Raw genomic sequence first — 21,754 nt, 5'->3', positions numbered from 1 at the left:
TGTGATGGAAACATGAGTTTTGATCTGAGTAAGATGTTAAGCAGTTTCTTTACCAGAAGACAAGGTCTAAACTATTCACCAGAGCTGGAGAGGACTTTTTGGAACAGACTCATGATACAGAAGGGCATGGGATGCCTCCAAGGGAGAAGAGAAGAGAGGAGAGACACTGGACCAGTTCATCTCCACCCTCTCTCACCTATGTGTACACTGCTTATCTGTAACTTCCCCTTGACTCTGTGTGACACCCCTACTTATCCCCTTCTCCTTTCAGAGGAGGGGAGGCAGGGTGAAAATGTTCTCCATTGAGAGAGAAGAGAGGTTATTGGGTGGCACGATTATATCTTCGTAAGTCTGTATATCCTACCTATGGAGAGTCCTATCTGTGATTTAGACAATGGGGTATTAGTCAAGGTGGTAGGAGAGTCCATCTGACAAAGTCATTGCCCAGTCTTTTGGTGTGGCTAACTGTTGGTAGTTCACAGCAGTTTGAGAATTGGCCTTGGGTGGCAGTACCCTGGAGTCTGGCCTAGATTCTCAGTTCCTGGTCAGAGGTGCACTGTGGCACAGGATTCTGACCCAGAGGACAGACATACTAGTGGCATGTGACTGAGTCTGTACAAGGTGACTGTTGTTTATAACTGACTGGCCAGGATATTTCCCTAGGGAGTAGCAACTGTCTGGACATGTCCAGAAGCGGGGCACATATATTCTGGACTGTACAACTTAGAGATAGGTGGCCTCTGAATCATATGAGATTAATGATGGTACCCTGGAGGACTTGTTAAGAGAAACTCTGATTATGAGTTGGTATGGACTTGCAAGGAAAGTGTAGAAATGGCCATTTGCAAGAAATATAATTTAAGGAACATCACTAGGTGTATTAGATATTCTCAGGGTTGATCCAGTAGTACAAAATCAGGAATTTATTTTGATCAATTTTGGAGCCAGGAAGACCTTTCTAAAGACATTAGTATAAGAAAACTTGCCAGTAGAAGGAGGTACAGAAAATTTGGAAATGTACCTATTATCATGGTGATTATAGGGCTTATCTAAAAGGGTCCCTGGGAAGTAAGAAGGTAATCAGGGAGTTGTTATTTAGACATAAAGGCTTAAGGATTTAAGGGGATTGCATTAGGATAAATGTGATTCTGAGTCTTTTGCTTTTGCCTCAATCTCTATAATTGATTGGGTTTTGTTCCTTTTGAAATGAATAAAATTTTCTCTTCATACCTTGAGAGATCTCCAGAATTTATGTAAGTGGCATTTGTCCCACACAGTGTGAATCTGAACTAAAACCATTAATCACACACATACTTAAATCATTATAAGGAATATTCAGTTTATTTCTGTGTTCTCTAGTGTTTCTAATAGGAATGGGTGTTATATTTTGTCAAATACTTTTTTGCATCTGTTGATAGATATGATTTCTGTTGTTTTGGTTATTGATATGGTCAATTATGTTGATAGTTTCCTAATATTGAAGCAAATGCCATCCTGATATAAATTCCACTTGGTCATAGTGTATGAGCTTTATGATAAATTGCTATAATCTCCTTACTAGTATTTTATTTAAAATTTTTGCTTCAATTTTCGTTGTAGAAGTTCCTTCCTCTATTCTGTTCTAAATATCAATTTGAATAAAGGGAAAAGTTATCAAAATGTCTATACCTTTTAGCCCACAAAAAGTTCCAATAAATAGTTTGGAATCTGTTGCACACTTACGTTTTTAAAGATTACTTAGGCCAAAAGATGAATATGGTGCTGTGCCTGAAGGCAAAAGAAGCAATGTGACTCTGGGCAAGTTGTCGAACCTCTTCCTGTTGAAGTTTTCCCATCAGTAGAGTAGAAATAATAATAAGCACTTATTTATGTTCTAGGGTTGATGAAAGGATCAAATGAAGTAAGATTTTAAAGTGTTGCAAGCATTAAATCACCATTTAAATGCAAATTACTATTATTATTATTAATTATTATTACTACTACTATCATGGAGTCTCATAATTCAGTCAGTGGGCTACAAGTTGCAGGTAAGTTCCCTTCAGAGGGCTGGGGATACGGAACCCCAGCACAGGATTACTGCAAAGCTGTGCTTTTCTGTGGTAGAATCCCACCAGCAATGAATCATGAGTGAAAGTCTGTCTGGCTTCACTGAAAGACATTTATGATTCTAATATCAAGTGAGAGTCATTGTAAATTTGAAGTTGGAAAGAGTTGTCAGTAATATTCAGCCTTGATTCAATGTAAAGAAATGATCATAGTAATAACTGTTCTTAGCTTTTGGAAAATAGGGAATGACATTCTGAATAGTGAGAGTATTCAGTCCCTTGAAAAGCCCCCTGAAATGCAATGGTATGAATGTTAACGTTAAGTACTCTGAAATGGCCTTCAACTGGCATTCAGAGGTCATTACACTTCAGAAGTCATATTGGAAAAACATTTTATGTGTGTAATGAAGGTGGGAAAGCCTTCAGTCTGAACTAAAAGGTCATTGACTCAGAGAATTCACACTGGGAAGAAATCTTATCAATGGAATAAGTAATTACCATCCTAAATGTCAACCGATGATAATATATGCACATAAATGGTATGAGAATGCCTTCAATTAGAATTCAGCTCTTACTAAACATCATAAGATTCATACTGTTGAAAAGCTATATAAGTATTTGAATGTGAGAAGATTTTCTGTTACAAATTATTGTCCATTAAAGTATTCATCCCAAAGAGAAATATACTGAATGAGGGACACCTGATGCTGAACATCAGAGAAGCAACACTGGAGAAAATGTTATGAATGTAATAATCAGTGTGAAAATTCTTTCCGGCAGAGCTGCAGTTTTCCTCAGAGAAGTCACAAGGGAGAGAAACCTTCTGAATGTTATCAAGGTGGAAAGTCTTCCAGAAAGAGTCTCAATTGCTAAATATCAGAGTAACCAAACTGGAGAGAAATTTCATGAGAATCATGACAGCAGTAATGCCTTTGATGAACACTCTTTCCCTCTTTGTACTTCAGAAAACAAGTGAGGAATCTTAGGAAGAAACCCTTACAGAAAGGTTCTTCAAAGCAGCTACCATTTCACTCAACATTGAAAACTGCGCACAAAGAGAAATCTTATGAATGTCATCAGTGTGGGCAAGCTTTCTGACAGAAAGTGAAACTCAATGAACTTCAGAGAAGCCTCCAAGGAGAGGAACCTTAGGGGCGCTGGGATGTGGTAAAGCTTTGAGTGGTCCCTCATCCAATATTTTACCTCAAGACAATCCATCCTGGGGAGAAGCCCTATTCATTTAATCAATGTGAAACGGCCAAGAAGCATCCAGTCTGACCAAGGGCCTTCCATTTCAGAAACCTCCTGAATGTGGTGGTCATCCCTTATTTCCCACAGGCAATTCACACCAGGTAGAAATGTCATCACTCTGATGAATGAGGAAAAACATTCAAAGAGTCCCAACTCTGTTCGACCTTAGAAAATTCATTCTAGGGGAAAAACCCTCTATGGCCTCGGGGCGGGAATGCGGGAAATGGTCCAAGTGGAAAGAGCCCTTAGCATTTGTTGGAAAATGGAAGTCGCTGGCCATCAGGATGGGAAGCCAGGAAAGAGGACGGGCTGTGACTGGCAAGGCAGGCCGGCGTGTGGGGTGGCCAGCGGCCCTTGGGGACCGCCTCGGGGGGCATGGCCTGCCAAGGCAATGAGCGGGGGGTGCCCACGCGGCCCCAGCGGTGGGCTTGCAGAATAACAAGGGTGCATGGGGCACGGCCCGGAGCCCGGGGCCTGGGTGCAGCTGCAGTGATCCCCCAGCTTGGTGACCTCGGGCGGCCGCTGAACCCCACGGCCTTGCCAAAGCCAGAAGGCCGAAAACAGAAAACGGGCAAAAGTGATTCATTGTTCGCAGTGGCTAGTGACCGCCCCGCCCCCCAGATAAGGGGGGCCCTGCCTGCTCCTGTGGGGGGGTCTGGGGGGCAGAGGGGGGTGGGCCCCGGAGAGAGACCCGCCTGGGGGCGGGGCTATGCTAAGTCACCGGCCTCGCTTCTCCCCCCGGAGCCGTCCGGGGCCAAGAGCGGGAGCGGCGCCGGGGCCGCGGTCCGGGGCCAGGGAGCCCCGCTGTCTGAGGCCGGACTCGAACTCGCGCCCCCCGACTCCAGGCTCCGCCTCCGGCGGGCCCGGGCGGCTCGGTGTGCGGGCGCCGCTAGGGGGCGCCGTGCGGCAGGGCCGGGCCTCGGGCGCCCCGGGTGGCGGCTTCCGGAGCCGCGACCGCGGGGGAGCCAGGCTCACGTGACAGCTCCGTACCGGGAGCCCCGCCCCATCCCTTGGGCCCCGCCCCCGGAGCCCCGGACCCCGGTTCTCTTCCGGCCCCGCCCGGTGGACGTTCCGGAGTGGGAGGGGGAACGCGGCGGAGCCGTCACGTGGATCTGGCCCCGCCCATCCACCGCCAACGCCCCGCCCGGCGGAGGCTCCGGTCAGGCCCTGGACCACATTTCCCAGAAGGCCGCACGGCAATACCGGAAGCAGCTCCCCCGGAACTCCGGGCAGCGCCCTGGTCCCTCGGCTTTGTTCCCGGTCGCCGGAGCCATTTCCGGTCGTGAGCTTGGCGCGCAGGCGCAGTTCCGCCGTAGGCCGGGCCGGCCGTTGGGCCCTGGGTCGTCTGAGGTGAGGGCTGGGGGTGGGGCGTGAGGGGCTGCGGCGGGTGTGTCCCGGGGGGTGGCAGGGGCGGAGGCCAGGGTGGCCCCCCACGCGTGGGAGCGGCAGGGCGGCGTGGGGGACCCGTGTCAGGGGTGGGCGGGGCCGCGGGCGGGCGTGTCAGAGAGGATGGGGGGCTGGGGGCGGGGGGCCGGGTGGAGCCCCCCGCCGGGGCGTCCGAGCCTGCCGGCGGCTTTGGGGGTTCCGTCCAGAAATGAGGTTCCCCCGCCCCTGGGGCGCCCCCCACGCCTCCGCCCCGTTCCCTCCGGGGTGACCCTGCAGCCCGCCCCGGGGTCCCCCTCCTGCCTCCTGGGGTCCCCGCGCCCCCTCCGCAGCCCCCTCCCCCCGACAGCCGCATTCTGCAGGACACGCATTTTCCCACCCCCAGCGGCCCCCCCAGTCCCCCCGCTCCCCAGCGGCCCCCCCAGTCCCAGCGGCCCCCCCCAGTCCCCCAGTCTCCCCCCCCCCCCGCGGCCCCCCAGTCCCCCCCGCCCCCCGCCCCCAGCGGCCCCCCAGTCCCCTCTCCCCCCGCCCCCAGCGGCCCCCCAGTCCCCCCGCTCCCCCGCGGCCCCCCCTAGTCCCCCCACCCCCCCGCGGCCCCCCCAGACCCCCGCCCCCCCCAGCGGCCCCCCCGGCCCCCAGTCCCCCCGCCCCCCCCGCGGCCCCCAGTCCCCCCCCGCGGCCCCCAGTCCCCCCGCCCCCCGGTGAGGGCCGGCGCCCCGCTTTAGTCCCGGGACACAAGGGCAGAAGCCGAGGCGGGGGGCCCCGGGGGGCCCCCGCGTCTGCCACAGTTCTTGTGACTGCTGGGCTGCGGATGAGCAGGACCCCGGGGGCATCGGTGCCCACAGGCTCTCCGGGCCTGCCCGCCCCTGGTACCCCCACACCCCCTGCCCCAGGGCCGCCTCTTTGCCACCCCAGAGAGACCTTTTCCCCTCCGCCGCTCCTGGGGGACGGGCAGTGCCAATCCACAGCTGCGTTTTACAGAGCGTGTGTAAGAGCCCCTCGTGCCCTCCTCTGTGCCCGGCGCCCTGTCCCTGGGCCCCGCATGTGGACTTCGGGGCCGTTGTGCCGGCCTCGGGGCTGCATCCTGAGCCACGTCCTGTAGACTGGACTGGGGTGGGAACCCCTGGAGGCCCCCCTTCTCTGAGAGGGCGAGACCCGCACCCGCGCCCCAGATGACTCCCACGGAGCGTTCAGGATCGGTTGTGTGTGGCCAGAACCTCCCCGACGCCCGCTCGCTCCCGGTCCGGTGCCCGCCGTGGGAAGAGCCTGGCTCCTGGGGGCACACTCACCTGCCTGGTCCTGCGCAGGTGCCCGCCCAGGTTCTGGCCTAAGGAACCAGGGAGCGAGACGGTGGGGTGCGGCCCTGGACGAAGGGTCAGGCTGGACGCTAGGGTGGACGGAGCCTTGGGGCCTAGTGAGTTTGGAGGGGCTGCCGGGCCCTCAGAGGAGGCTCTGCAGACGGGCCAGGCCGGGAAGGCGGAGGCTCGACCCTGGCTGCCCATGAGGGTCCGGGTCCAGGTTGGGGCCTTGGAAGAGCCGTGGCCCGGGCTGGCTGACTCCGGCAAGAGTCGGGCAGGAGAGAGACGGGACTGGGGGGCGAGCTCTATCCAGGGCCGGCGCCTCCTCAGAGACAAGGGGAAATAGAGAAGAGGAACCGGGGGAGCCGAGAGCCTCCTCGGGGCTGGGCGGCTCTGGCATGGTGTGGACCGGGCCCGCAGGGAGTTCCTTGCCCTCACAGAGCTTGCAGTCTCCAGAGGGAGAGAGGCCGGGAGGACCTGAGCCTGGGTCTGAGCCCGACTGGATGTTGGGGGTTTGGGGAGGTCTAGGGGGAGGAGTCGCTGTCCTCCAGAGGGCTGAGAATGATATCCTGTATGGAAGTAGAGTGGGGAAGGGAGCTTAGGCCTGGGGGAGTCACTTTCTGGGGTGCTCTATGTGTGGATGAGGGGCAGGGGCTGCTGAGCTGGACTTGATGGGTTGGGGGGGGGGTGCCAGAGGGGTCTCCCAGTGCTCCTGGGAAAGATAAAAGAATGACCTTGGAGGGAAGAGGAGGGGAGGCTCCAGGGCTGCTAGAAGGGGCCTAGGCCTTTGTTCCCTGAGGGGGGGAATGGCATGGGTCTGACACCCCCCCATCTCCTCCTTTCTGGCCACCCCCTCCCCCTGCTCATTGGATGTTTGTCTCCTTGTCGTCCCCAGGGCGCTGTGGGGTCTGTGACATTGGTGCTGCCCCCCTCCCCCCAGCCATGGTGATCCCCAGATGCAGGTAGGGATGGATGTGTGTCTGGATGTATCTGGGGTGATGGGAGCGCCACTGTTTATCTTGGGGAGGGGCAGGTCTGTGTGGCCCTGGATTGGCCCCTTGCCCTTTGACTGTACCCAGCTCCCTAAGCCAGAGGGTCTTTTAGTGGAGAAGAGACTCTTGTCCCCCTCTTGGAATGGGACTTTATGAAGGGGCACCCCCAGTCTGTTGGCCATCAGGGATTTCCTTTTTGACCCTCATGGGTGGACTAAGGAGGGCAGCTGCAGGGCGGGGGGGGCCAGGGACCCTGAGGTCGGGGTGAAGTCCCCGAGGAAGCCAGTTGACAGCTTCTCCTAGAATGCTTACACACACACGGCAGTGACAGACTCACAGGGCCAGCCCCCTCTCTGTCTCCCATTTATTTGGTCACTCAGGGGCATGCCGGGGACCGGCCCTGGAGACTCAACATCCTGACTGAGGTTGGGGTTTGGGGGGTTCCCCAGAGCTTTTAGTGAGATGCACCCTAGGAATTGTTTGGGTCACTGTGATTCCAGAATAAAAGAATGGGGAGGCCTGTGGTCCCTGACTGAGAGGAGGATGTTTCCCCAGAGAGCCCAGGGGTCCTGTCCCTTCAGGGGCTTTGATGCCACCCCTCTGGGACAGGCTGCAGGAACTGGGGGAGGGCGGGTATCAGCTCCTAAGTGTTGCTTCCAGATGTCTGCCCTGGAGGCAGCTGCTCTGGGGACCCCGTTTGACAGTTGAGTGAGAGACAGGCAGGCGAGGAGCTGGGGCCAGATGGGAACCCCTCTTGTGGACCCAAGTCAGGGCTCTGCCTGCCGCACCCCCTCTGTTTTCCCATCTCCGTGCCTTTGCTCCCACAATGCCCGCCACCGGTCTTAGCCTCTGTCCTTGGTGCCTCTTCAGTCTTCCTCCCACTGCATCATCATGCCAGGCAAGGCCCACTTGTGGGGAGGCCCGGTGGGATCACCCCCCTGGCTAACAGCCCTCGGCCTTGGTTCTCTCTGCAGTTCCCTGAGGCCTTCCCCAGGAGTTTTAAGGCTGAGACAGATCCTGTGACTGGCACTCTGCTTGGTGTGACAGGACTCGGGGAAAAGCCTCAGCCCTAAGCAGGACAGAGGTGAGTGACAAGTGCTCCTGCCCAGCTTTGCCCGCCTGGGGGACCCCACCCCAAGCCCTCTTTCTCCTTGCCCTTCCTTCTGCCTTGGTGAGGTTGCAGTTTTCCAAAAGGAGGTTTTTGAGCTCCTCCAGCCTGAGAAGGGCTCTGCCCTCCTTTGGGGGGGGGGGGGGCTAGCTTGGGGATAGGGATGAGAAATCAGAAAATGTTTCCTGAGAGCCAAGCCAAGGTGGAGGGCTCACTTTGCTCAGCCATCCCTGTGGGGAGACGGCCCCACGGAGGTTCTTAGGGGGCAGCAGCAAAGCCGACAGCAGGGCCATCACTGTCCAGTGTTGAGCCACTGGAGCAGCCAGGACGTGCGCAACGAGAGCTGTCCTTTCTGGGTCCCTGGGCTGACTGCTCTTGGGTTCGAGGTCCTCCCCTCTCCTGATCCCTAAGCAAGCCTTCCTTCTGCTCCACTCCTCTGGCCATTCTAGGCTCCTCCTCCAGCCCCAGTCCCTTGTCCCAAGGGATTTCAGGCATAGCCCTCCAAGGGGCAAACCAATGAGGAATCATTCACCTGGCTGTTCCCTGGGGTAAGGGACTACAGGTTTGAGTGACCATTCCATCATCCTGTTTGTGAGCAGCTTCTCAAGCACCAAGCACCGGGCCTGGACCCCGTGACTCACCAGCTCCTCCCTTAGGACATCTCCCCTCCCCACAGTGGGCCCTTTCCTCTTCCAGCCCCTGAACCAGCCTCTCCTGCCCTGAAGCTTCCTTTTTGTTGGCCTTCTCTTCCATTGCTCAGAGACCATTCTTGGAGGTCCATGGCAACCCAATCAGAGGCCTTGCTCAGGGAGTTCAGCCCATTTTTCAACTCCTCTCTCTCTTCCTGCCCTGCCACATGCTAAGGGACTTGTTACCTTCACTTACATTATCACCATATTCATGAAATTCTCCTGTCCTGTGGCCTCGCCATCCCAAGCCCCTTCTGCATGACACAGTGAATGGAGGATGCATCTTCCTGAATTACATTCAACTTCAGATGTTCACTGCCTCTGTGACCCTGGACAAGTCACCCTTTTCTGTCCATTGAGCTGGAGAAGGACATGGCAGACCCCTCCAGAGTCTTTGTGAGAACATCCCAAGGGGCGTCACAGGGAATCACCTGCCTTTCTACTACAGTATTATCATCTTGTTCTGATCTCGTCCTCAAGTCTCTGCCATTGGGAACATCTGGAGAAACTGACTTTTTGGACTCTGCCCTGGATCTCTTCCCTGTGACCCTTCTATTTACATTTCCCTTCTTCACTAGGAATTTGTTTAAATACAACTAGAGGAATTTGCCCCATTTGCATACACATTGTCTTCTTCTATTTAACTTTTATTCCTTTTTTAATAAGTCAGTGGTCTTTTTAGACATAGAGAGCTGACTTGGGAATGGGCCCCCTACCTGACTTGTAAAATAAGCATTTCATTTCTTTGGTGATATTATTTAAAGCCATTCTTGTCCAACTCATAGCCCCTGATTCTTTTCTCAAAATGTTAGAGCTGTCTAAGAGGAGAACTTCTTCATGGTCCAGAGGTCTTTACCCTTTCTTATTCCCTATTCATGATCCATATTTTTCTGTAAATTTGTATTGAATCACTCAGCATCAAAGTATTGCAGACTTAATTCTGAGATCCTCAACTTGCTCATAGCACCTCAAGAACCAACCTGGGACCTGAAGCCACAAGTCCTGATTCTTAGGCCAGAGTCTGCTGTGATCCCAGCCTGGCCTTGAGTTTCCCTGGGCTCTCTTTAACCTTTTGTTTTTGTGACCTTAGTGGGAAGTGGGTCTTACCTCTTCAGGACCAGGGACTCTGGGGACCTTCAAGGTAAGGTTGGAGCATTGCTTCATAACCGGTTTTCTTTTTCCAGCTATACTGCCACAAGACTGTCCATCACCAAGAAAGAAGCATGGAGGATGAGGAAGGAGGGCCTTCGGGCTTCCGAGCAGCCAGAGCCCAGGTGAGTCAGGAGTCTTACCTCCTGAAATACCAGGAGGGTGTTGACACCCCTTTTTCTGTTCTTATTTTGGTTTCAGTCCCTGTACTCATTTATTTATATATGTATATATTTTTTTTAATTTGTTTTTGAGTCTTACAATTTTTTCCCTAATATTGCTTCCCTCCCCCACCCCTACAGAAGAGAGTCTGTTGGTCTTTACATTGTTTCCATGGTCCACATTGATCTGAATTGAATGTGATGAAAGAGAAATCATATCCTTTAAGGAAAACATAAAATATTAGAGATAACAAAATTACGTAGTACATAGGACAACATTTTTTTTTAATTAAAGGCTATAGTCTTTGGTCTCTGTTTAAAGTCCATAATTCTTTCTTTGGATACAGATAGTATTCTCCATCGCAGATTTCCTAAAATTCCTCCTGATTTATTGCACTGATGAAATGAATAAGTGCATTAAGATTGGCCATCTCCCTCATGTAGCTGTTAGGATGCACAATGTTCTTGTGGTTCTGCTCATCTCACTCAACATCAGTTCTTACAAATCCCTCCAGGCTTCCCTGAATTCTCATCCTTCCTGGTTTCTAATAGAACAATAGTATTCCATGACATACATATTCCCCAATTGACAGACATTTACTTAATTTCCAATTCTTTACCACCACAAACAGGGCTGCTATGAACATTTTTGTACAAGTGATGTTTTTACAAACCTTTTTCATCATCTCTTCAGGGTATAGACCCAGTGGTGGTATTGCTGGATCAAAGGGTATGCACATTTTTGTTGTCCTTTGGGCGTAGTTCCAAATTTCTTTCCAGAAAGGTTGGATGAGTTCACGGCTCCACCAACATTGTATTATTGTCCCAGATTTCCCACATCCCTTCCAACACTGATCATTGTCCTTTCTGGTCACATTGGCCAGTCTGAGAGGACACCACTGTTTCCTTTGTCCTCAATTTGCCCTGTCTAACTCAAGCCCCTCATTCTGGGCCTTGCCCTGTTTCTCCCCATTTTGTATATCTTCCTAATGGTACCAGGGGCGCACATAGTGGAGAGAGCACTAGACCTGGAGTTAGGAAGAAGTGAGTTTAAATCCAGCCTCAGACACATCCTGGTCCCATCACTTCAGGCTGCCTCAGTTTCCTCATCTGTACACGGGGATGGTAAGGATAATAACAGCACCTCCCTCCCAGGCTGGCTGTGAGTTAATCCTCAAGGATTCCATGATGCCTATGTTAACTCTCAGCGGCTCCTAGCAGGAACTAGAAGATTTGTGGCTGCCATTTGCATTCCTCTGATTTTTACTACTTTGTTCCCATGTCAACAAATGCAGACAGGCGGTGTTCAAACCTTTTTATTGCTCTCTTGGTTTTTTACTTTACCTCCATTTCTCAGTCTCTGCCTCCTGCTCTCCTGGCTGTAGAGCCAGCCCAGAGCAAAGAGAAACAAATATACACTCTCTAATCTTGCCCAAGAAGTGAGTTAATCCCAGAGGCAGGCACCACACTCTCCCTGCACAGTCACCCCCTTTGGCAGAGAAGGGAGTGCGAAAGTTGCCCCTCCTGCTATTCCAGGACCAGTCTTAGTCATTGCAGTCCAGCCCCAAGGCTGTTTTTCCTCTCCCTCCCTCTCTGGGAGCTGGAGCCCAGTGGAGAGAACATGGCACTGGGAGGGCAGGAAGACTTGAGTTCAAATCCTGCCTCAGACATTTCTGAGTCTTCCTGTGCTTCTGTGTATTCCTCGTGATTCTTGCCTCTGATCGCTCAGTGGGATTCCATTGCAGTTGTGTCCCCATCCCCTGTCTAGTCATCATTTCTTAATTTTTATTTTATTTTTATTTTTTTGCAAGGCAATAGCATTAAGGGGTTTGCCCAAGGCCACACAGCTAGGTTATTATTAAGTGTCTGAGGCCAGATTTGAACTCAGTTAGTCCTGACTCCCAGGGCTGGTGCTCTATCCACTGTGCAACCTAGCCACCTCTTCACCATTTCTTATTACACTCCATTTATTGTGTCACCTTTTCCCAGTTGATGTGCAGAGTCAAGCTTGTCACTTCTTGGCTCCCACAATAAGTTATACTGGGGGATGAGCTACAGGGGAAGCCTCGCTGACACCTCATGGCCCCTGCCTTCCTCTCCCTCTTGTGAGGGACTGTCCCGCCTCGTTTTTCAGGATACTCAGAAGCTCCTACCATCTTCCCTATCTTATGCATGAGGACATTGGGCCTTTTGTATCCTTTGGACTTCTACCATTTTCTGAAGTCCTTTCCAGATGACCGGTAAAGACTAAGCACTCACTTCTGCCTCTTTGTCCAGAGGTCCGCCTTGTTGTTCATCTGTACCTGGTGACTTGAATTCATTAAGTGCAGTTCATTGTTGCCTGTCTCCTTCCCCCAATCATGAATTTCTCTCCTAAGTTACTAAAGATCATTTTCCTTCAAAGAGAAAACAAAAAACAAAAGTTGCACGATTTCACCTTCTCACTGTTGGCTATTTTCTGAGGTTTATCAATGCCTGTCCGACCCATCCCTTCTTTGCTCTCTCTCCCCTCCGGCTCTCCGTCACAGGATCTTGATATTTCCTGCACTGCTCTGACAGGCTCATTTGGCTCTTCCATCTTCCTCCATAATGACTGGCCCATGCTGCCATCCTGTCCCTTTTACATCTTATTTCTGCCTTTGTAGACCTTGTGGTCCCTTTAGGCACCTCCTTGGAAGCATGTATGCTCTGTCTTCAGGACTGATTTGTGGAAGAGCTGCTCATCCATCACCTGGGTCCACTTCCCCACTCATCTATCAGTAGAGTAACTGGTCTGAGCTTCTTGGCAGTCTGCCCCCTTCAGATCTGGGGGAGCCTCCCCCACAGGGTTTCCTGTTCCTCCACAGCTCCTTTACTGTGCCAACAAAAACTGAAGAGGGGAACCCTCCCTCTCCATAGTCCACAGTACTGTTCTGCAGCTCCGGGTAAGTGATGTTTCCCAGGGTTCTCCTTTATTTCTTCCTTTTGTTCAACATATCAATCAGTCAGTCTGTCAGCAAGCATTGGTTAAGTTTCTCCTCTGGGCCAGGTCCTGGAGTCCAAGAAAAAAAAGGAAACCATCCCTGCACGTACACAGAAAACAATGTCTAGAAGTAATGGAAACAGAATAAGATGGCAGAAATAGAAAGTTGTGGAATGCAGGGAAGGCAAAAGTGTTTGAGGGGATCGATCAGGAAGAACGTCCTCATGATGAAGATGCTGGTGTGAAAGGAGGAGGAGTTTGGGGTGAGCAGCCAAGAAGCCCAGTTTGATTGAAGGGAAGAATTGAGTGAGGAGAGAGAGAGAGAGATGAGGAAGATAGGTAAAGACTACCAAAGGTCAAAAGAGGGCTTTTTTTTTCAAGGCAGTTGGGCCCACAGGAGTTTATTAAAAAAGTAACATGACAGACTTAACCTTAGGAAATTGTTTTGGTTCAAAAAGATTTTTTTTCCATTTAATAGCTAACTACTTTCCTACTTCCCCTTCTGCACTTAAACTCCACCTCCCCCACTTGTCCCAGTGAAAAAAAGACTTTCACCACAAATATGCTTGATCAAGCAAAGCAGATTTCTCAGCCAACCATGTCCAAAAATTGGTACCTTCCCCTGCATTTTGAATTTAAAGACTCTCGGTAGACTGTGGCCTCAGAGTCATGATTTGGAACTGCATTGACCAGAGGACTCAGATCTTGTGGAGTTGGTTTTTTGCTATAATGTCATTACTGCATAACTTGTTCTCCTTGTTCTGATCATTTCAATTCTTTATCAGATTATACAGGTTATTTCAGATTTCTCTGAAACTGTTCCCTTCATTATTTCTTTTTAAAAATTCTAAATGTTTTTATATTTTTAACCATTTTTATTGGTCTTGTTTTAATATCTTCATAAACTTTTTCCCATTATCCTTTCTTCTCCTGCTCTAAGAGAACCATTCCATGTAACCAAAATTCTTTTCTAAAGACAAAAGGAAAAAAGAAAGCAAGAGGAAAAAAATCAGTTCAACTGATCAATACAATGAAAAAATCTGAAAACGCAAGCAATGGTCAACAACTGTGGACCTCTCACCTCTATAAAAGGGTAGGTTGGAAGCATCCTCTTTTGTCTGTTCTTTCTGTCCAAATTATTCTTAATTTTGCAACATTCACTTAATGGTTTGTATGCAGTCATTTTTTTTTTCTATTTTTATCTGAGTGTTTTCATAGTTGAATTGCTGCAGTTACTGTGTATATTTTTTTTACTTGGCTCTGTTCCTTTCACTCTGCATCAGTTCATAGGCGTCTTTCCATGCTTCTCTATTCATCTTATGCATCATTTCTTACAGCACAGTAGTTTTCTGTCTCATCTACGATAATTTTTTAGCTGTTCCCCTTGTTTCCACTTCTTTGCATTCACAAAAAAATGTTGCTTTAATATTCTAAAGTCTACGGCTACTTTTTTTTCCTTAATAATGACTTCTTTGGGATGTAAACTCTCCAACAGTCTGGTTCAAAAAGAGTATGAGCTTTATTTCCACAGCTCCACCAGCAATATATTAGTGTGCCTATCTTCCCACAACCCCTCCAGCTTTGACTTGCCATTTTTTGACATTTTTTCCAATTTACAGAGTGTGAGACTCAGTGCTGTTTTGGTTTGCATTTCTCTTTATTTGGGAATTGGAGCACTTTTTTCTGTGCTCATGAATTGACTTTCAAGTTTCTTTGTTCATAACTGTTTGTTCATATCTTTTGAGCATTTATTTATTAAGGAATGACTTAGTTTTACATTTATTAATTGTTTTCTATATTTTCAATACCAAAGCCTTATCAGATAAATTTGTGTAAATATTTTTCCCATTTGATTATTTACTTTCATAGGTCTTTGATGTTGATTGTATATAAATTTTTCAGTTTCATGTAATGAAAGTTAGAATTTAAACATTTTATCTTTGGTAATTGCCCCCAACTCTTGTTTAAAGATATATCTTCTATTCATAGCTATGAGAGATGTGATGATTTTCTCCTGGTTTTTTTTTTATAGAATGAACTTTTTAGTAAGGTCACATATTGATTTAGAATGTATTGGGGCTTATCATGTTGGCCTGAGTCTAATTTCTGCCCCATGGTTTTATAGTTTTTCCCAGCAGTTTTTAATAAATAAGGAATATTTCCTAAATTTTATCAAGCAGTGGGTTAAGTTCCATTATTTCAAGTTATCCCTTGCCTACTCTTTTCCATTGATCTCTTGCTCTATTCTTTAACCAATAACAGGTGGGTTTGATGAGTGCTATTTTATAATATAATTTGAAATACTGTCCCCTAGAAACTGTCTTCTCTTCCCTTCTTTTTTATCATTTTTCTTGATAAACAAATCTAAATCTCTAGTTTTTCCAAATGAGTTTTGTTTATCAAGTTCTAAACATTTCTGGTACAACTAAGTGGCAGAGCGAGTAGAGGGCCAGGCCTGGAGTCAGGAAGACCCAAGTTCAAATCCAGCCTCCATCACTTGCTGTGTAGGACCCTGGGCAAGTCATCAGCTGTGAAATGGGGTGCTCCTAGCTCCTCCCTTAGTCAAGTGCTGAGCACGCAGGAGATGCATTACAAGTGAGAGCTTTTGGTCCAGAGAAGTGCAGTTGAGTTTCCCAGGCTGTAATTTGTCTGGCCAGCTGCCTCTGCTGAGTGGCTTAGCCTCTCCAAGTGCAATCTCAGGGGGGAGACATTATTGATGCAGTTTGGGGCCCCAGGCTAGCCCCATGACACTGGCCTGAGGGCCAGGGACTAACCAAATAGTATGTTCACAGTTCACAAACATGGCCAAGAGTTAAGCACAGGAGCTAGGTCAAAGATGACCTTTTCTGTGTGAGGCTGAGGTGGAGTGGAGTCAGAGCCATGGGGAGTTAGTCACTTGGGGAACTGTGTGTTTGTGGGAGTATCCACGTGGACATTCTCAAACCTGATACCTTTAGGGGCAGCTAGGTGGCAAAGAGGATAGAGCACTGGTCCTGGAGTCAGTAGGACCTGTGTTCCAATCTGGCCTCAGACACTTAATAATTACCTAACTGTGTGATCTTGGTCAAGTCACTTGACCCCTCTGTCTTGCAAAAACAAGCCAAAGGGAAAAAAAAAACATTTACTGAGCTTTTTACAGGCCCTGGTGTCAGAAGTACCTGAGTTCAAATCCAGCCTGAGACACTTTAATAATTGCCTAGCTGTATGACCTCAAAAATTCTTTTGAAAATGATACCTTTAACACTTCTGAAATTTTCCTTGCATTATCCACAACATATTTGTTTGATTGTTTTCATTTTATTCTTGTTTTAAATACAAACCTTGAGGGTTCACAACATTTTTTTTTGTTAAATTAGTTTATAAACAAAAAAATGATGTGAACTACTGAGGTATAGTATATCAGCAATAAAAATGTTAATTCAGAACCAAACCTAGCTCTTTGCTTTTTTCATTTCTAAATTTGTTCATTGGAATCTTTATTCTTTTTTAAATTTACTAACATTTGATCAATTTGTTGGTCATTTTATAAAACCAATTTTAACTGATTTTATTAACTCCTATTTTTTATTTTTATTAATTTTCATTTCTTAATGTCTCTCTCATCCCTTATTTTTATCAAGCCATTTTTTTTTAAGAAAGGAAAGAAAGATGTAGATCAGGCAGAATAGCCAGACAAACATAATCATTTTCTTTGAGAGAATTTGCAAAGTTCCACCCCTTCAAGACACCCCTCCCAAAAGACTTTATTCCTTATGTAAATTGTTTTCTTCTTTTCCCTTTCCCTTTCTCCTTTATTGTTCTCCTTTCCCTTGTTCTCCTTTCTGCGGGTGTATTTTGCACAACCCTTCTCCTTGACCAGAATGTTGTACACTCCTGCTCTTGATGCTTTCTGTGAGATAGAGGAGATTGTTCCTTTGTATTCTAAACTTGAACACACTCCAAATAGCCAGGGCATTGGCATCTGCACTGGAGTCAGGAAAGGATTGTGGGAAGTTGTCTGTGGAGCTCCCAGGGATCAGAGCTGTTGTGATTGGCCTGTTTCTAATTCCTGGTCCTTTAGGATTTTTACTCACCTGCTTCTTCACAGTTGAACCTTTGGTCATCCATGGTAGCTCCTACTCTTATAAATTTGAATCTGTTTCATATATGTCTTGGGTAGGAAACGCTTCTCAGAGAAACCCGCTGCCAATATTTCCCTTATCACTGCTGGGAAATCAAAGGCATTCATTAGGCACCTCCTCTTATGAGGCACTAGAAATGCAAAGGTAGAAGATGATCCCTGTTGTCAAGAAACTCACAGGCTCCAGGGATGACATAAAAATCACTATGGGGAAGGCAGGAATATTGAGGAGGATCAGGAACAACTTTTGGTCAAGGATGAGACTTTACCTGAGACTTAAAGGAAAGCTCGGAGGTGGAGATAAGTGAGGACATAGTGGAAAATGCGAGGAAATAAGTTGGGAAACGGAGCTTCTTATTGATGGAATAGCCAGGAGACCAGTATCAGTGGATCAGAGTCCGTACTGGGTACTAAGCTGGACAAAGATTTGAAGATAGCAAGGGGATAACTTAGGAAGGCCTTGGAAGGCCACATGCCGCTCTTTGTTGCACATTCTCCTGGAGGTCATGGGGGGTCAGGACATGGTGACTGAGTGGAGGGTGGATTAAAGTGGGGAGAGACTGGAGGTAAGCAGACCTAGCAGCAGCTATTTCCGTAGTCCAGGTATGAAGTGAGAACATGTAGCAGGGTGGTGTGATGTCAGAGGAGAGAAGGGGACATATTGAAAAGTTGGTGCAGATATTTGGTCATGGGACTAAGAGCAGGGGAGTCTGAGGGACTGGAGGCTTAGGAGAAAGATGAGCTCTTTGCTGGCTATGTGGAGTTTCAGGTGTCTATTGGATGTCCAGTTGGAGATGGGAGATTAGGGTTTGATAGCTTGGGGACAGAGCAGTGGAGAGATTACCTTGGAATCCATGGTAGCTAATGAGATTACAAAAAAGGGGTCTCAGAGACCCAGCAGGAGTCTTGCATAATTAAGTGGGCATGACCTGGATGAAGATCTAGCAAAATTACTTGAAAAGGAGTGGTCAGAGAGAGAGAAGCAAGAGAGAGCATGGTGTGCAGGAAACTAGTGGGAAGAGAGTGTCTACTAGAGGGGGGGTGGCCAGAGAAAAGGTCTGGAGACAGCAGGGGAAGAGTTCTGTCCAAGGAAGAACCACCAGGCCATGGGGGCCACTGGCTAGTGAACCACACAGAGAGGAGGGGTGCCGAAGACTGGAATGGGGGTCAGCTTGGCAAGGGAAGAGGGAACCTCTGGACTTTATCAAGTAGAGGGTGACAAAGACTGGGCCTGTGCTTTCAGAAAAGTGCATTGGTTTTTGTTGGTGCAAATTCTTTTTAAATTTATCTAATCCAAGTTGTTTATCTGGTTATCTTGGGTGCTCCCTGTCCCTTCTTTGTTCATGAACTGATCCCATATCCAGAGATCAAAAAGGTACATTGCTTTGTCCTTCTAATTAATGATGTAGTCCTGGTATTTTTCAGTCATTGATCCATTAGGATCTCATCTTTGTATTTGGTGTGAGGAAATCTGTCTGTATTTCTGCTTGACTTCTTTTTTTGTTTTCCCAGCATCTAGAGACATTTTACCCTTGTAGCCATGGTCTGTGGGTTTATGGAATATAAGGCTATTCAGCTGGTTTCTAGATCTTGTATGCCATTTTCAAATTAGTACCAGACTGTACTTTATTCTGTGGCCTGAGATCTGGTACTGCTAGGCAGAGACAGGAATGAGGACAGTGGGCATCCTGGCTTTTCATGTGATCTTCCTGGGAAAGCCATCAACTTTTCTCCATTAGGTATAATGTCTATTCTTTTTCTTATAAACTATTTACCTTGTTAAGATAAAGTTCATACATTTCTATGCTTTTCTAGTGTAAACAATTTCTACTTTGTTTTTTAGGTGGGAGTTTTGAGTTAGTTGCTTTTCTAATTATCTTACTTATAGGCTGAATCCATTGATTTGTTCGTATTTTGCTGAAAGAGTTGAGGAAAAATAGTATTAAATAAGTAAAGATAAAAAACTACTTATGACTGCATTAAGTATATCCCACACATTTTATGTTAATTTCTTTTTTTTAGGGTTTTTTTTTTTTTGCAAGGCAGATGGGGTTAAGTGGCTTGCCCAAGGCCACACAAGCTAGGTAATTATTAAGTGTTTGAGACCAGATTTGAACCCAGGTACTCCTGACTCCAGGGCTGGTGCTTTTATCCACTGCGCCACCTAGCCACCCCTATGTTGATTTCTTTAAGAAAATTTTCTATTTGTTCCTGAACCCATCTATTTTTCAGTTTTTGAGTTTCCAATAAACATTTTTTTGGTTGGTGCCAATATCTTTAATATTTCAAGCCAGCATCTGTTTGCCATTATCAGTATATATATATGAATCATAAAACAATTTTTCATGAGATTTCTTCTGGAAAGATATTTGAAATGAGTTCCTATGATAAATGAATGAGTAAATTATTGAATGAATGAATGAAAAAACTTAATCAAATCACTTACCTATGTATAAATCGCTATGGTAAACCCTAGTGTTCCAAACAAAAAAATTATGACAACCACTGCTCTTGTGGAGCTCAGGGAAACCCCATGGCCCTTGGGGTACAGTGACAGAGTAGATTAGTACATCTTCAGTGTCATTTCTATCAATCACATCACATCGGTTTTTGATGTTCCATCATTTGCCAACATTAAAGGCCTCTCTTGGCCTGATCTTAAGTAAGTATGGTTGCTGAGGAGGCTACCGAGAGAAGGGGTTGTCAGGTTATTAGTTCTGAGCCTCTTGAATTTATCAGCTCATCAGTGGTCATTGAGTGGTGGATGAGGCTGGTAGATGTAGGGATAGTGGTCCTATTCTCTACAAGACTTGCTTCCTTGATGATGACGATTTGGTGACTCTTTCCAGGAAGCTTTTAATTCCTTTTTCAAAGCCCCTTTATTGAAGATAATGTTTATTGCATTAGAATCAGTTAGTTAAATGTGTCAACTTTCCTATGTGTTTCTTGTCTTCTGCTTTTCCATTTCAAAGTATCTACTCCTTTTTGGCCTTTTCATCAAGAATCCTTAGAAATCTATTTGATTAAAGGTCTGTTTTTATGCTCAGTTATGCCAAATAGATTTTTCTTGGTTGAAAACCTTTATCTTATGCCTTTTGGAATATCATATTCTAAGTTCTCCTCTTTGTTATGGTGGTAGCTCCAAGACTTACATGACCCTGACTGTGACTTCTTGTACTTGAACTTTCTTTTTGGCTGATTATAGAATTTTTTTCTTTGACCTAGTAACCTTAGGTTTGGCTATGACTTCTTCTGGGAGTTTCCATTTGGGCATTTCCATAAGCAATGACTAGTGGATTCTTTCTGTTTTTACTTTGTCCTCTGGTTCTGATGAAGTGTGTCCTCTGTTCTTGAAGAAGATGCTGACATCTGGATCCAGTGGCCAGATATGAATCAGAATGACTGGAGATTTGAAGCCCTGGATTTGAAGCAGTCAAGGTTAAGGGACTTGCCCAAGGCAAAACAGCTAGTGAGTGTCAAGTGTCTGAAGGTAGATTTGAATTCAGGTCCTGACTCCAAGGCTAGGGCTCTATCCACTAGCTGCCCTATTGTTTGGTTCTGGGATAGAGGGGTCAGACTTGTGACTTGCAAAACTCCTGAGTGCAGCCCAGCTCAGATCGAATTGTCACTGAAAAACATCTAAATATTGTATGACATGGAGAATGTTAATTTGTAGTTTTCTAAGTCAACAGACAGCTCACAGGATCTGTTTGATACTCCTGTTCTAAACAGCCTATGTAGTTTTCTTTTATGATTTTTCAAAATCTGATATCCAAGATATTTTTTGGTAGGGAAAGGAGCGGTCATGATTTTTAGGTAGTTTGATTCTGAAATTCTCTCTCCTTGGCCTGTTTTTGATGCTAAATGTCTAACATTCTCTTGATTTTGTTTTAATTCTTTTTTGTCTCTGAGAATCCTTTTTTATTTGACTTATTCCACTTTTCATTGAGTTCACATCTTGAGTAAGGTTTCCTGCCATCTGCTCCTTGGCCCTTTTTCCTCCCTGTTTTCTGTTTTTTACATCATAGTCCTTAAGATGTTTTCTCCGAGATTGGTCAGTTCCCACAGTGTCCAGTAGAGTGTCAGCTCCTTGAGAACAGGGCCCATTGGGTGCCAACATAGACAGAGTGCTAGCCTGCAATCAGGGAGGTCTGAGACATGACAAGCTGTGTGATCCATGGCAAGATGGACTCTCTCAACCCAGTAGAAATGAAAATAACCCAGGATGAAATGAGAGATGGGTAAAGCACTTGGCAAACCTCAGAAAGCTATTCAAATACCCGCTGTTGTCAGGCTCCTCTCTGCCTTTGTAGCCATAGCACTTGGCTCTGGACCTTGCAAATAGCAGGCATTTTATAAGTGGGGCATGAGGATGGGGTTGTCCCTTCTGCTGATCTGGAGAATGTACCATATTACAGGTGTCGGTGACATTTAAGGATGTGGCTGTGGACTTCACCCAGGAGGAATGGGGGCAGCTGGACCCTTCTCAGAGGAACCTCTATCGGGATGTGATGCTGGAGAACTATGAGAACCTTGTCTCCCTGGGTAAGCACACCCTTCTTCTGACCCACCCTCAGTCCTTGGAGGGGATTTCTA

General features: G+C 47.3%; 1 protein-coding gene and 1 long non-coding RNA gene across 2 annotated transcripts in view; one reads left to right on the top strand and one right to left on the bottom strand.

Annotated features, from left to right (window-relative positions):
• The first annotated feature begins 4,556 nt into the window (after positions 1-4,556).
• LOC141512464 (uncharacterized) overlaps positions 4,557-21,754 on the top strand; it is a 55,930-nt gene continuing 38,732 nt past the window's right edge. Inside the window, exons 1-6 of the mRNA XM_074221435.1 lie at positions 4,557-4,646; positions 6,873-6,939; positions 7,944-8,053; positions 9,951-10,040; positions 14,015-14,131; positions 21,577-21,703. Coding sequence (XP_074077536.1) covers positions 9,990-10,040; positions 14,015-14,131; positions 21,577-21,703 — 295 coding nt within the window. The 5' untranslated portion in view covers positions 4,557-4,646; positions 6,873-6,939; positions 7,944-8,053; positions 9,951-9,989. The remainder of the gene's footprint in view (positions 4,647-6,872; positions 6,940-7,943; positions 8,054-9,950; positions 10,041-14,014; positions 14,132-21,576; positions 21,704-21,754) is intronic.
• Positions 10,155-21,754, bottom strand: part of LOC141512485 (uncharacterized) — a 37,867-nt gene continuing 26,267 nt past the window's right edge. The window contains exon 3 of the long non-coding RNA XR_012475512.1: positions 10,155-13,107. This is a non-coding gene — a long non-coding RNA (uncharacterized LOC141512485). The remainder of the gene's footprint in view (positions 13,108-21,754) is intronic.

Source organism: Macrotis lagotis, chromosome 1 (genome assembly GCF_037893015.1).
Source record: "Macrotis lagotis isolate mMagLag1 chromosome 1, bilby.v1.9.chrom.fasta, whole genome shotgun sequence".
NCBI classification, from domain to species: Eukaryota; Metazoa; Chordata; class Mammalia; order Peramelemorphia; family Peramelidae; genus Macrotis; species Macrotis lagotis.
The sequence above is the reverse complement of the archived record's forward strand: the minus strand, read 5'-3'. Positions and strand labels throughout refer to the sequence as shown.